This window comes from Schistocerca gregaria, chromosome 4 (assembly GCF_023897955.1).
Source record: "Schistocerca gregaria isolate iqSchGreg1 chromosome 4, iqSchGreg1.2, whole genome shotgun sequence".
Lineage (NCBI taxonomy): Eukaryota > Metazoa > Arthropoda > Insecta > Orthoptera > Acrididae > Schistocerca > Schistocerca gregaria.
In genome coordinates this window covers 204,166,544-204,181,505 of record NC_064923.1, presented here as the reverse complement: position 1 = coordinate 204,181,505, position 14,962 = coordinate 204,166,544, and the positions used below count along the sequence as shown (strand labels likewise).

The 14,962-nt window shown below is 44.3% G+C and overlaps 1 protein-coding gene across 1 annotated transcript in view; it reads left to right on the top strand.

The window, feature by feature from the left end:
• Positions 1-14,962, top strand: part of LOC126267984 (trypsin-1-like) — a 98,790-nt gene that overhangs the window by 76,646 nt on the left and 7,182 nt on the right. Inside the window, exon 5 of the mRNA XM_049973331.1 lies at positions 11,904-12,103. Within this exon, the coding sequence (XP_049829288.1) occupies positions 11,904-12,103 (200 nt within the window). The remainder of the gene's footprint in view (positions 1-11,903; positions 12,104-14,962) is intronic.

The window sequence follows — 14,962 nt, the reverse complement described above, 5'->3', positions numbered from 1 at the left end:
CGTTAAGAGTTGTCGTTAAAAAATGGTTCAAATGGCTCTGAGCACTATGGGACTTCACTTTTGAGATCATCAGTCCCCTAGAACTTAGAACTACTTAAACCTAACTGACATAAGGACATCACACACATCCATGCCCGAGGCAGGATTCGAACCTGCGACCGTAGCGGTCGCGCGGTTCCAGACTATAGCGCCTACAACAGCTCGGCTACCCCGGGCGGCGAGCGCTGTCCTGCTTGGCTAGCATTTGCATGCGTGACCAGTCGGGTTTGCCGAGTACTGTTGGCAAGCAGGGTGCACTCAGGCCTCGTGAGGCCAATTGAGGAGCTACCGGACTGAAAAGTAGCGGCTCCGGTCACGAAAACTGACAATGGCCGGGAGAGCAGTGTGTATATCAGCATCCTGTGACGCCTATGGCCTCAGGATGACACGGTCGGCGGGTCGTACCGATCGGCCTTCAAGGCCTGTTAAATCAGAGTTAGGAGAATCTTGCGGAATCTCTTCCTCTCCTAACTGATGCCGTTTGAAGTTTAGGGGCGGTATTGCACGGTAAAAAACTGTTGTCTCCTGGAGGTGAACAACTTTTGTCTGATGTTCTTTTTTTAATTTAGTGAGTAAACATGTGTGTCAAGTTGAGTTCCTCAAATCCAAACGTACAGGTCTCGCACTGATACGTGTTCTACATCAACATCTACATCTACATCTATATCCATACTCCGCAAGCCACCTGACGGTGTGTGGCGGAGGGTACCCTGAGTACCTCTATCGGTTCTCCCTTCTATTCCAGTCTCGTATTGTACGTGGAAAGGATTGTCGGTATGCTTCTGTGTGGGCTCTAATCTCTCTGATTTTATCCTCATGGTCTCTTCGCGAGATATACGTAGGAGGGAGCAATATACTGCTTGACTCTTCGGTGAAGGTATGTTCTCGGAACTTTATCAAAAGCCCGTACCGAGCTACTGAGCATCTCTCCTGCAGAGTCTTCCACTGGAGTTTATTATCTATCATCTCCGTAACGCTTTCGCGATTACTAAATGATCCTGTAACGAAGCGCGCTGCTCTCCGTTGGATCTTCTCTATCTCTTCTATCAACCCTATCTGGTGCGGATCCCACACTGCTGAGCAGTATTCAAGCAGTGGGCGAACAAGCGTACTGTAACCTACTTCCTTTGTTGTCGGATTGCATTTCCTTAGGATTCTTCCAATGAATCTCAGTCTGGCATCTGCTTTACCGACGATCAACTTTATATGATCATTCCATTTTAAATCACTCCTAATGCGTACTCCCAGATAATTTATGGAATTAACTGCTTCCAGTTGCTGACCTGCTATTTTGTAGCTAAATGATAAGGGACCTATCTTTCTATGTATTCGCGTCACATTACACTTGTCTACACTGAGATGCAATTGCCATTCCGTGCACCATGCGTCAATTCGCTGCAGATCCTCCTGCATTTCAGTACAATTTTCCATTGTTGCAACCTCTCGATACACCACAGCATCATCTGCTCTTTTACACAACTCTTAGGCTTTTTTTAATTTCTTTCTGTACGTGACATATATCACTGTAGATGCCGAAAGCGTCGAGCCGGCCGCGGTGGTCTCGCGGTTCTAGGCGCGCAGTCCGGAACCGTGCGACTGCTATGGTCGCAGGTTCGAATCCTGTCTCGGGCATGGATGTGTGTGATGTCCTTAGGTTAGTTAGGTTTAAGTAGTTCTAAGTTCTAGGGGACTAATGACCACAGCAGTTGAGTCCCATAGTGCTCAGAGCCATTTGAACCATTTGAAAGCGTCGACAAATATTTTTTATGCGACATACTTGCAGGCTCGCTTATGCACTGGCATTTCGTCAACGAGTAGCAGTTTCGCACGTCCTTTCCCTTGAACACCATTTTCATAGCACCATATTAAGAACCTCCTCTGTTGTAGTCACCATTTCACAAATGAAAAATCTGGGTAAAACGTGAAATAAACTGGCAGAAGAAAGTGACAACTGCAGCGTACTTACCACTCAGAGAGCCCTTGGGAGAAAATTCTTCTGAGTGATGGCCGTAAGTACCTTTCTTTCTCCGTACAAGTTGAAGCGCAATAAACAGGAAAACATGTGAAAGCAGGAAACCTAGTGGTTGCGCGACCTTATCCGGACGACTAGCTCTCACTTCTGAATGGGCCGAGACGGCATTTGACCCTCGGCTGTTTGTGACGTTCGCTTTGGTGAACCCTTCAAAGCTGCCCTAACTTTTTGTCACTTGCTCTTAACTTTCGGTATTCTAATGAGATTGGCTCCAAAATATTCCTCAAAACAAATATTAGGAATGTTATACAAATGTGAAATAAAGAGACAGCCGAGATACTTCATTATGGGAGGAAGAGACTAGTCCACCTCCTTAGCTAAGTTGCCGGCATGGTAGCTCAGGGTGCTCGGCCAGAGGGGTAGCTGCCCTCTGTAATAAAAAACACTGACTTAATCGAACAACAACGAACTTAAAAGGGTGTCTTACGACATCCGCCCCGAGCAGATGCGACGAACAAAAGCGAACAAAATGAGATAAAAAAAAAGTGCTTAGTGCGTGAGACTGCCATGTAGCAGCCCCGGGTTCGATTCCTGGCCGAGTGGGAGATTTTCTCCGATAGGGGACTGGGTGTTCGGTTGTCCTCATCATCATTTGATCATCATCGACATGCCAATCACCCAATGTGGCCTCAACTGAAAAGACTTGCAACTCAGCGGCAACCTTCCCCATGTGGGGGCTCCCGGCCATCAATGCCATACACTCATTTCATTTTATTTCGAAAGAGGCTTACATGTTTCTTTAAGACCGTTGTTTAACTAATTTAGCATGAGCTACTCTTCCAACGTTCTATTAATACGGTGCGATTTTTCAGAGATATGACGCGAGACCACAGAGGAAAACGATTTAAATTCATTATTTAACTTACAACTTATGTTCGATTGTCAAATCAGTAGTAACTTTATTACGTTTTCTGCAGACAACTCAGTTTGAAGTATTAGGAGGAAATGGAGAATTCTGTTCAATATATCGAAATATTTACAACTAAAAAAACCTTACCTGAACCCAGCGTGTATCATAAGTTAGGAAATACTCCAGTCTCCAGTAGTGTATAGCTCATTCCCTTAAGTTAATAACCTAAATAAAAGTCAAAATGATACATGATAAAAAAAGTTAAAATATACAACTGCAAAGTGATGATAAACGAATATGGAACAGTTATCGAACCTTGCATTCTCAACTGCATCACAAAATTTCACGCTAGTGACACTGACATGAAGTCATACCAAAAACGAGATACGCAAATTGTATTAATTATTTGCAAAACATTTACTAATCACGCAAAGATGTCCTGCTTTCCAACGGCTACATTTAGTTAAGACAGTGCACTAGCGTTCGGGAAGAATGTTGTTAAAGTTCACCGCTGGGAGTTTTGATTTGGGCTTTTTGTGGAGGTGATTGTCGGGAGGGGTTATTAAAACCCTAAATATTCTGTTTCTAGGGTGTCTATTGGTCATGCGCAGGAACTTTATAATACCACATTCGATTCAATACTTGATATCAAAAGCAGTGTCTAAAATTGTATCCATACTTCGGTAACAACGTGGCATAAGTGTAGATACTACCTGTATCTGAAGGTATTGACTGATTTTTTATGTAATTTTAATCTTTTCTTTAACACAAAAGGTCTTAATCAGAACACAAGATGAAATATGGAAATTATGCTATGTTTGCAGGGACGGATTTGAATTTACAATGAGATTCAAACATTGGTGCCATTAATATAACCTCTAATTTACTAAACAGGCGAAATTTGAGAATAATATTATGTTTTCATGCACCACATTTAGTATCATTTAAAACACAGATGTAAGCATTAAATTACAAATATTCCAGACTGTTGTCACTTGCACTGTACAACAGCGATGTCATTTGTGCTCAGGACAGTCTGTGTATTCTCAGCTTGCAAGAAATTCGAAGTAATGGGACTCCTTTTGAGGTGAGCTGGAGAGTAACTCAGAACAAGAAAAGTTTCTTGAGAAATACTTTACTATCAAATTATGGATGCCTTCCCTAGCTACATTTTGTTCAGATACGTTTAAATACTCGAACTAGTGTTCCTGCCCAGTGGTAAAATACTAGTACATGTTGTTGAAATTTGTTGTGCTTGCTATACACAGTAAATAGTTTGTAGTTTTTAGTACTGCACTTGTGTTTCCTGTTTACTGCACTAACACTGCTTATGAGAGTAGTCACAAAGTTTAAATTATCTCCTTGGGGACAAATCAAGCTCAAAACTGATGATGGTATTATGACCTGGCAGCTATCTCGGACACAGAAAACATGATAAGAGCTACTAATTGTGAAATATAACCCTGGCACAGGCGAGTGAGCATGATAAAAGCATAATCATGAAAATAATTTGCGGAAAGGAATAACACGGAAAAATAAGTACGAAAGCTAGGAAGAACGTCTAAATGCATGGTGGTAGCAACCAGCTGGGCGCAAAACGTTAAAATTGCGCAGTTAGCTCCTGGTAGGGATTAACTAACATTGTGTGCCTACCGAATAGACGAATGAAATGCTGACCCATTCTTACCACACGCATATAGCATGGATGTGGAAGTCAGCAGCAGCGATGGCTAGAGATTCCGAGTCCAGCTCAGCCTCTGCACTGATTACTAACATTCTTTTATACGGCTGCAAGACTCGTCTCATCAGTCTCCCATCAGCAGCAAGTGATTCTCTGTCTTAACGCTCTGAAATTTGGCTGCTTCTACCAGAGAAGGAATCTCGCCGGCCAACAGCAGCAGAAAAATAACTGATAATGGTCGAAGTAGAGAGGATATAAAATTAAGACTGGCAATGGAAAGGAAAGCGTTTCTGAAGAAGAGAAATTTGTTAACATTGAGTATAGAGTATAGATTTAAGTGTCAGCAAGTCGTTTCTGAAAGTATTTGTATGGAGTATAGCCATGTATGGGAGTGAAACTTGGACAATAAATAGTTAGACAAGAAGAGAATAGAAGCTTTCGAAATGTGGTGCTACAGAAGAATGCTGAAGATAAGATGAGTAGATCACATAATTAATGAGGAGGTATTGAAAAGAATTGGGGAGAAGAGAAATTTGTGGCTCAACTTGACTAGAAGAAGGGATCGGTTGATAGGACGTTTTCTGAGGCATCAAGGGATCACCAATTTAGTATTGGAGGGCAGCATGGAGGGTATAAATCGTAGAGGGAGACCAGGAGATGAATACACTAAGCACAATCAGAAGGACGTAGGTTGCAGTAGCTACTAGGAGACGATGAAGCTTGCACAGGATAGAGTGGCATGGAGAGCTGCATCAAACCAGTATCTGGACTGAAGACCACAACAACAACAATAACAATAACAATAATTTTGTAAAAAGGTTGAAGAAGCTCCTACTCCTGCGGATTTTGCTGTAATTAACAAGAAGCACTGTGGCGTTTGGAGGACGCCGGAAAATATTCCCCACTCCGTGATACGACGATTCTAAAGCTGATAAACAGAAAGGCTTTCACATAGAAATACATTAGGCGGCGTGCACTCTACAGAAGTAAACACTATGCACCGATCAAAAACTCTGTTACAAAACTTTGAAAAGAAGGTTCTGTCGTGGCATGCTTGCTGAGGCAAGCGGCGGTTCTCTCGCTGTTCCAGCTCTGGAAGGCTGCACGTGGCTCAGATTTTTATTTTTTTCCAAAAGGATTCTTCCTTGTGTCCTGAACAACACTATTTTTTGGCAGACAGCTGTCCCTCTTTGCTACACGGAGTGCGGGAGTAGGCAAAGCGAATTCCGCTTTCGACAACCTGTGCTGAAGTGAGACTCAGTCCTGAATACGGTTGTGGATTCTCGTGGTCCTTTTACGTAAATTTCTATGTCGGCCCAGCCAGCATGGAAGCTATTCAACTATACAGAAAAATAACAAGATTTTCGCCATAATAACAGGAAGGAAGAGAAGAAGCAATTAGCTGGGCAATCGCAGGTGGTACTGAATAGTGTCTGCAGTTACGAGGCAGCATAAGGGGTCGACTACATTCAAGTGATTTTTTCCACCGTGTACAAACTCTAGGGACTGATGAATGAGATGATACGGAACAAAAAAAGGTCTAATGAACTTATGTCCGGAAATGCGTGGTTTCCTTGATAGAGACCATTAATTCAATCTTACATTATTACAGAGACTGCGGTCTAATACTCGCTGTACCGTGCGGCCACAGTTACAGTATGTGCTGAAAATGGTTTCCATGTGCCTCAACGCACGCATGTTCTGTGTCACACATTCATATCGGCGAGGCTGCATCCGAACAATGTCAAAGGCAGCATGAACACGCTGTTCCAGTGTCTCCATATCTGGAATGGGCTCTGCATACACGATACTTTTGAGATGGCCCCATAACCAAAAATCGCACGGATTGATTGGTGAACGAGCAGGTCATTGGAAATGGACCCTCTCGTCCGATTCATCAGTGACGGAAAGCACGACTGAGATGCTTCTGGACGTGGAGAAGTGGGCAGCAGCATCATCTTGTAGCAGCCATATAACCCTTCAGATCATCAACGGCACTTCTTCCAGCAGGGGAGACAACGTCACCCGCGAGAAATGCCGATAGTTCCGGCCTGGTAGGTGACGTGGAAGGAAAACTGGTCCCAAGATACCCTCGCCAATTATCCCGGCCCACATATTCCAGCTACATCGAAGCTGATGATTCGCTGTCACCATACCATGGGGGTTGTGCATACAATCCCACAGATAACTATTATGAAAGTTGAAGAGGCCACTCCACGTAAAGGTGGCCTCATCTGTGAATAGGATGCATACACAAAAACCGGAATTGAGGTTGCCTGGTGAAGAAACCAGTGACAAAACGCTCCCGATGTGAAAATTCCGTCGCTACTAGCCGCTGCGCATCAGGGTAATAGCGATTGTCATGGAGAATGTTCCACATGGTCGACTGGCCTACCCAGTACTGCTGGGCCAACTGCATGGTACTGACACAGCGGTCACCTTTCACAGTGTTAATCACATTTGCCTCCAAGTGTGGTGTCCGAGCATTTCGGGTATGTCCTTCATGATTTTCTCCTTCCTGAAACGACCCTATCTCAGACAAACGGCGAAACACTGTTGCAAACATTGAATGCTGTGATTGTTGTCGACGGAGATACGTCACCTGATACAACCTTACTGCCCGCCACCCACTGCCATTTGCTTTTCCGTACGTACACATCATGCCGGCAAGCTCTCGATTCGAATACGCAACATGGTCTAGCGGTTCTAGGCGCTCAGTCCGGAGCCGCGCGACTGCTACGGTCGCAGGTTCGAATCCTGCCTCGGGCATGGATGTATGTGATATCCTTAGGTTAGTTAGGTTTACGTAGTTCTAAGTTCTAGGAGACTGATGACCACAGATGTTAAGTCCCATAGAGCTCAGAGCCATTTGAACCATTTTTTTCGAATACGGAACCATTGTGTACAACGCTAAAACAACATCCAGTACAAGTTGAATCAGCAAAAGAAGTGAATCGGACACATCTCCAAATACTCTGGCAGGAGAGGGCGCTAGGGCATGACGTATGACGAACGGTACCTCACCCTCTAGGACGAAACCATACATACTGTAACTGTGGCTGCATGGTGCAGCCCGTATTAGACCGTAGTCTCTGTGACAAAGTACACCACTGGCCACTAAAATTGCTACACCAAGGAGAAATGAAGACGATAAACGGGTATTCATTGGACAAATATATTATACTACAACTGACATGTGATTACATTTTCACGCAATTTGGGTGCGTAGCTCCTGAGATATCAGTACCCAGAACAACCACCTCTGGCCGTAATAACGGCCTTGATACGTCTGGGCATTGCGTCAAACAGAACTTGGATGGCGTGTACAGGTACTGCTACCCATGCAGCTTCAACACGATACCACAGTTCATCAATAGTAGTGACTGGCGTATTGTGACGAGCCAGTTGCTCGGCCACCATTGACCAGACGTTTTCAGTCGGTGAGAGACCTGGAGAATGTGCTGGCCAGGGCAGCAGTTGAACATTTTCTGTATACAGAAAAGCCCGTACAGGGCCTGCAGCATGCGGTCGTGCATTATTCTGCTGAAATGTAGGGTTTCGCTGGGATCGAATGAAGGGTAGAGCCACGGGTCGTAACACATTTGAAATGTAACGTCCACTGTTCAAAGTGCCGTCAATGCGAACAAGAGGTGACGGAGACGTGTAACCAATGGCACTCCATACCATCACGCCGGGTGATACGCCAGTATGGCGATGACGAATACACGCTTCCAATGTGCATGCACCGCGATGTCGCCAAACACGGATGCGACAGTCATGATGCTGTAAACAGATCCTGGATTCATCCGAAAAAAATGACGTTTTGCCATTCGTGCACCCAGGTTGGCCGTTGAGTACACCATCGCAGGCGCTCCTGTCTGTGATGCAGCGTCAAGGGTAACCGCAGCCATGGTCTCCGAGCTGATAGTCCATGCTGCTGCAAACGTTCGTACAGATGGTTGTTGTCTTGCATAGTCCCCATCTGTTGACTCAGGGATCGAGACGTGGCTGCACAATCCGTGACAATCATGGGGATAATATGCCTGTCATTCCGACTGCTAGTGATACGAGGCCGATGGGATCCAGCACGGCGTTCCGTATTACCCTCCTGAACCCACCGATTCCATATTCTGCTAACAGTCTTTGGATCTCGACCAACGCGAGCAGCAATGTCGCGATACGATAAATCGCAATCGCGATGGGCGAGAATCGGACCTTTATCAAAGTCGTAAAGGTGATGGTACGCATTTCTCCTCCTTACAAGAGGCATCACAACAACGTTTCACCAGGCAACGCCATCAACTGCTGTTCGTGTATGAGAAATCGGTTGGAAACTTTTCTCATGTGAGCACTTTGTAGGTGTTGCCACCGGCGCCGTCCTTGTGCGAATGCTTTGAAAAGCTAATCATTTGCATACCACAGCATCTTCTTCCTGTCGGTTAAATTTCGCTTCTATAGCACGTCATCTTCGTGGTGTAGCAATTTTATGGCCAGTAGTGTATGATTAAATAAATGATCTCTAGCATGGAAACCATGCATTTTCAGACAGACTTTCTTAAACCTTTTCTGTTCCGTATCCTCTCATCGATCAACCCGTAGAGTTTGTACACGTGGAAAAAATCACCATGTATAATATTATGAAACACATTTCGAGACAATTTGGGGAAAAGCTGCCACATATCACGAAGAATGGACAGGTAGTTTCTGGGTGGCATGTCAGGAGAAACAGGGTGTCAGCCAAAATATGACAGTCCATAGAAACAGTTTGAGTGAGTGTGGCTTGTGCAGAATGAGCTGGTGAACTGTCATGAGGCTAAAACTCCTCATTTGCATAGCTGTCCACAATGTATCATCTTGATGGCCTCCCGTAGCCTCACTGGATATTTCAGTAGTATACTCCTGAGGTGGTGTGTCCCTTATGGACATAATCTGTTAGTATCGACCAGGGCAGTTCCACAAACAACTCAGTATCAACTTACCCGATGATGGTTGGGTGGTGTATGGTTGGTAGTGAATCCACATGTTACCACTGCCTGTTTTGCTTATTCGTCTTAGGGTCATAATGATACATCTAACACTCGTTCACAGTGATTCAGCATCAACCACGGCATTCCCACAAACAACTCAGTATCAACTTGCCCGATGATGGTTGGGTGTTGATCCGTTGGTAGTTAATCCACATGTTACCACTGCCCGTTTTGCTTCTTTGTCTTAGAGTCATAATGATACATCTAGCACTCGTTCACAGTGATTCAGCATCAACCACGGCAGTCCCACAAACAACTCAGTATCAACTTGCCCGATGATGATTGGGTGGTGAATGGTTGGTAGTGAATCCACATGTTACCACTGCCCGTCTTGCTTCTTTGTCTTAGGGTCATAGTGATACACCTACCACTCGTTCACCGGGATTCAGCATCTGAAAAGTCATCTAGACTGAAAATTTTGGTAACATTTTTGGGAAAAAGCGATCTTGTAAGCTATATAAAATTTGTGAAAAAATAGTGTAGATCGTGATGGTTATTTTATTTAAAATCTCTGCTAACTGTTTTGAACATCGTCAGCTTCAGCTGAGGGTGCGAAATCTGTCGTTTTAAATAAAATAACCATCGTGATCTAGATTTTTTTCACTAGTATTGTAATTTAGACCTGCCTGACACGACTGCAATATTTCCACAATGTCACCAGTAAATCTTATCATTGATGTCCTTTCATTCTTAATTTTAATACCATTCTTTTATTTCTGTCAGACCTTCTTCCATTTACAGACCTAACAATAGGTACGAAAGACTGTCGTATAACCTTTTTAATGCAAGAACTGCGCTCTTAAGGCCCGTTCACACGCAACGATATGTCTGCGCAAATGTCTGCGCACATCACATCTGAGCAGACAAATCGTTGCGTGTGGACAGAAGATTTGCACCAACCTGAAGTTTGTACAAACCTGGAAGTTGGAGGTTTGAGCGAAACCTCTCAAATCTGTGGGTTCAAATCACATCTGCGCAGAAAAGTTGGAGCGTGTGGACAGGAGATCGCCGCAAATCTGGCGCGAAACTGCTGTTTGCTCAATCTAGTGTTTGTATTTGTGCACACAGGGCATTAAATTTGACTGATACTCGTCAGTGTTCTCGAGAGTTTGTAAGTGAATTCATTGAAATATATAGAAAGCACCTATGTTTGTGGAAGATTAAAAGTAAAGAATTTAGTGACCGGGACAAAAAGACAGCAGCATACAATGCTCTAATTGAAAAATTGTGGGCAGTTGACGCCTCGGCAAACAGAGAAACGGTAATAAAAAATAATTTCGTTGCGAACTGGCGAAATTATTTGCGGATGGATGTCGAACCTTATAATTATCTCTTAAAGCTTGTAACCCCTCGTATTATGAGAAAAAATACGTGTATGAGAAGGGCAATTTCTCCTCATGAACGGCTGGCGGTCACATTAATATTCCTAGCTACAGGAAGGAGCTACAAGGATTTGGAATTTTCAACTGCAATATCGAAACAAGCGTCGAGTGAAATAATACCCACCACATGTGAAGCTATTTACGCTGTCCTGAAGGATGAGTTCATGAAGGCAAGTCAAGTAAAATGAGTCTGTCAGCGAACTGTTTACCGAAAAGAGTTATCCAAAGTTCAGAAATCTAGAAGATCTGGTGTATACCAGCCAACGCTATGGTATTTTGATCTGCTTGGCCAAGACCAAGCAGGAGTACAACTGAAGATGAAACTGGAGTGTCAATGTGCGAAGAAATGGAACACGAGGTAATGTAAAACAAAACAGGTTCGCCCTGCAACTCTCGCAGTAAACTTACGTGAGAAAACTGCTTTCGCTTTAGCAGCCACTGCCTACACTATTTTGACCGCTTTATATGTTTCCTGCGGTTGGTCTGAATGCTTTTTGCAACACAAGTTGCAAACAGAGACCACAACAGTACTTCCTCTATTTCTATATTTCAAAATAACTGAATTAAATTTTTGACGTTTACGGGGAGCATAGTCGCTTGCCACTGACATTTCTTTTCTACACCGACAGATGGCAGGCGATTAGTAGACTGAGGTTTGTGTCGTGTGAACACACCACATCTGCAGCGATCTTTTGCGTGACAGACATCTGCGCCGATGTCGGCGCAGACAGATCGCTGCGTGTGGAGCGGGCTTTAGTCTGCCACTCTTATTGTCCCCTCTGAGTTCGTGTACTTTTTGTATATTACCCACTTTTCCTACAGCCTACACCATGTATACGCGGCGAGAAATGTGCGAAATACATGTTGCGCTGCCACTGATACGTGCCTACAGGCGGCGGCGACCCGGCGGGGCGGACGGGGACGGTAGTCGGCTGGGGGCGCACCGCAGAAGGCGGCGCGCTGGCGTCGGTGGTGCAGGAGGCGCAGGTGCCCATCCTGAGTCTGCAGCAGTGCCGCGCCTCGCGCTACTCGGCCGGCAGGATCACCGACAACATGCTCTGTGCCGGCCAGGGCTCCAAGGACTCCTGCCAGGTAAACTACCCACAACACTTCTGACACAAGTCTCCTGCCAGGTACACTATCCACAACACTTCTGCCACAAGTCTCGTGCCAGGTACAATATCCACAACACTACCGCCACAAGTCTCCTGCCACGTACACTACCCACAACACTTCTGACACAAGTCTCCTGCCAGGTACACTATCCACAACACTTCTGACACAAGTCTCCTGCCAGGTACACAATCCACAACACTTCTGCCACAAGTCTCGTGCCAGGTACAATATCCACAACACTACCGCCACAAGTCTCCTGCCACGTACACTATTCACAACACTTCTGACACAAGTCTCCTGCCAGGTACACAATCCACAACACTTCTGCCACAAGTCTCATGCCAGGTACAATATCCACAATACTTCTGCCACAAGTCTCGTGCCAGGTACAATATCCACAACACTACCGCCACAAGTCTCCTGCCACGTACACTACCCACAACACTTCTGACACAAGTCTCCTGCCAGGTACACAATCCACAACACTTCTGCCACAAGTCTCGTGCCAGGTACAATATCCACAACACTACCGCCACAAGTCTCCTGCCACGTACAATATCCACAACACAACCGCCACAAGTCTCCTGCCACGTACACTACCCACAACACTTTTACCACACTGCATCGTTCTTATAGTGGTGACCCGCCACCTTGGCCGAGAGCGCTAATTCGCTGCTTCCTGGACTCGGGTAGGCGCTCCCCAGATCGAATCCACCCGGCGGCTTAACGACGGAGGCCGGTGTGCCAGCCAGCCTGGATGTGGTTTTTAGGCGGTTTTCCACACCCCACTAGGTGAACACCGGGCTGGTCCCCACGTTCCGCCTCAGTTACACGGCTCGCAGGCATCTGAACACATCTGCACTCTTCCATGGATTACACTAGACACGGACAGTTGGGGTACACTAATTCCATCGTGAGGGGTACGGAGTGGCGGCAGGAAGGGCATCCGGACACCCCTTAAATTAACCTTGCCAATTCCGATTAACCATGCCGACCCTGCGTCATTGCGGGAAAAAGGCACAAGCGAAAGAAAGAAAGAAATATCGTTCTTGTCGTGGTCTTCGCTCTGAAGGGCATGTTCGGAGCAACTCATCAAGTCTCTCTGTCCCTGCATAAGTACTGCAACCTACATCTCTGATCAAGCTCTTTCCTGCCTCTACAAATTTTGTCCTTCATACTTCCCCCAGTTCCCAAATTAACTCATCATTGATGACTTAGGATGTGGTGTATCAACTTTAAGGAAAAGTTCTGCCAAAATTTCGTTTCTCCCTTAGTTATCTGATCTACCCATCTAATTTTCAGCACTGCTCTATAGTATCACATATCATAAGCTTCTGTTTTGACCTCTTGCTTCTACTGTTTATCATCCACATTTCCCTTCTATGTAACTCAGCGTTTCCCAAAAAGAACACTCTTTTTATGATTGTAACACTAATATTTATTAAGATACGGGAAAGTTTCAACATCAAAAATAATGCGAACAAATGTATAAACCATCCATTTATCGAAAATGTTCAAATTGTTGGCCACTGTGGCCCAGACATAGCTGATAACACTGACCAAATGAGTCCAACATTGTACTTCACATGCACCTATAGAAAAAATCAGTGGGGGTCAAATCTGGTGAGTGCAGAGGGTACTCGGAAAAGCACCTTCGTTCAATCTATCTGTCTGGTAGATATTTGTCAAAGTAGGCCCTTATATTACAGTGATCATCCTCAGTCACAGCGTAATCTAGGAATAAAACTTTTCCATTGAACACGCTCGTTTTGGATCTTCAATGTCACGAGCCACCTGTCGTACAGACTTTCTAGGAGATTGCTGGAACTTCTCGATGACTCCTCTTTCTCTTGTGGATGATCGTGGTCTTCCTGAACTGTTGTTGTTCGCATCCTGGACAGTTCCTCCGTCGTCAAACTTATGATGCAGACCAGTATTTGTCAGTCGTGTTGGTGCATCTCGTTGAAACATCATTCTGATTTGCCTTTGCACTTCACTTACGTTCTCAGACTTCCAGTTGTACTTCAGAATGAACTGTTTTTGCTCAAGTTTTATTCTCCATGAACCTTAATCTTTTCCTTTGTTTCCTTTACTGCTTGATATATATACACAGTGAATAACATTTGCGATAGATTACAATCATGCTTAATTTTCTTCTCAATTACTGCCGCCCTTTAGTGTCCGACTCTTGCAGCACCAAACGGGTTTATATATAGTTTTCTCGTAGCTTTTGACACCCATCATCGTATCCCTGGTAACTTTAGAAATTTAAAGAATGCCTTTCAATCAACATTGCCAAAACCTTTTCCTGAATCAATAAATTTGATAAATGTCGTTTTGTTTTATTCAAAATAATTTATAAAATTCAATGCAGAGTACGTGTTGTTTTATACGTTCCTACGTTTGTCTTGAATCCAAAGTGATTTTTCTCCACACCTGCTTCTACCATTCCTTTAGACCTCTCGTACATAATTAATGTTAATATTTCTCAGCCATGACGCAGAGAAAAGTTGTCATAATATCATGATTGCTGGTAGTATCTGTTATACATTGCTGTTACATGTCATAGAACGCTATTCTGCACTCTGAACGCGTTATCCCAAAATGATTATGTAACTCGTTACTGGAGGGAAATATGCAGTTGTAACTGGACTAAAATGCTTTATTTGTACGTGTAGTTTTTCCAGTTAAGGCTGTGGTCAGTCTGTAGGCCCAAATACTGCACACTCTATTATTCTAGAAATAAACTGTTTGGATACATTTTTCTGGTAGAGTGTATAGCTCTATGATAGGTAATAAATTTTATGTAATTAATAAATTTGGTCAAAATTTAAT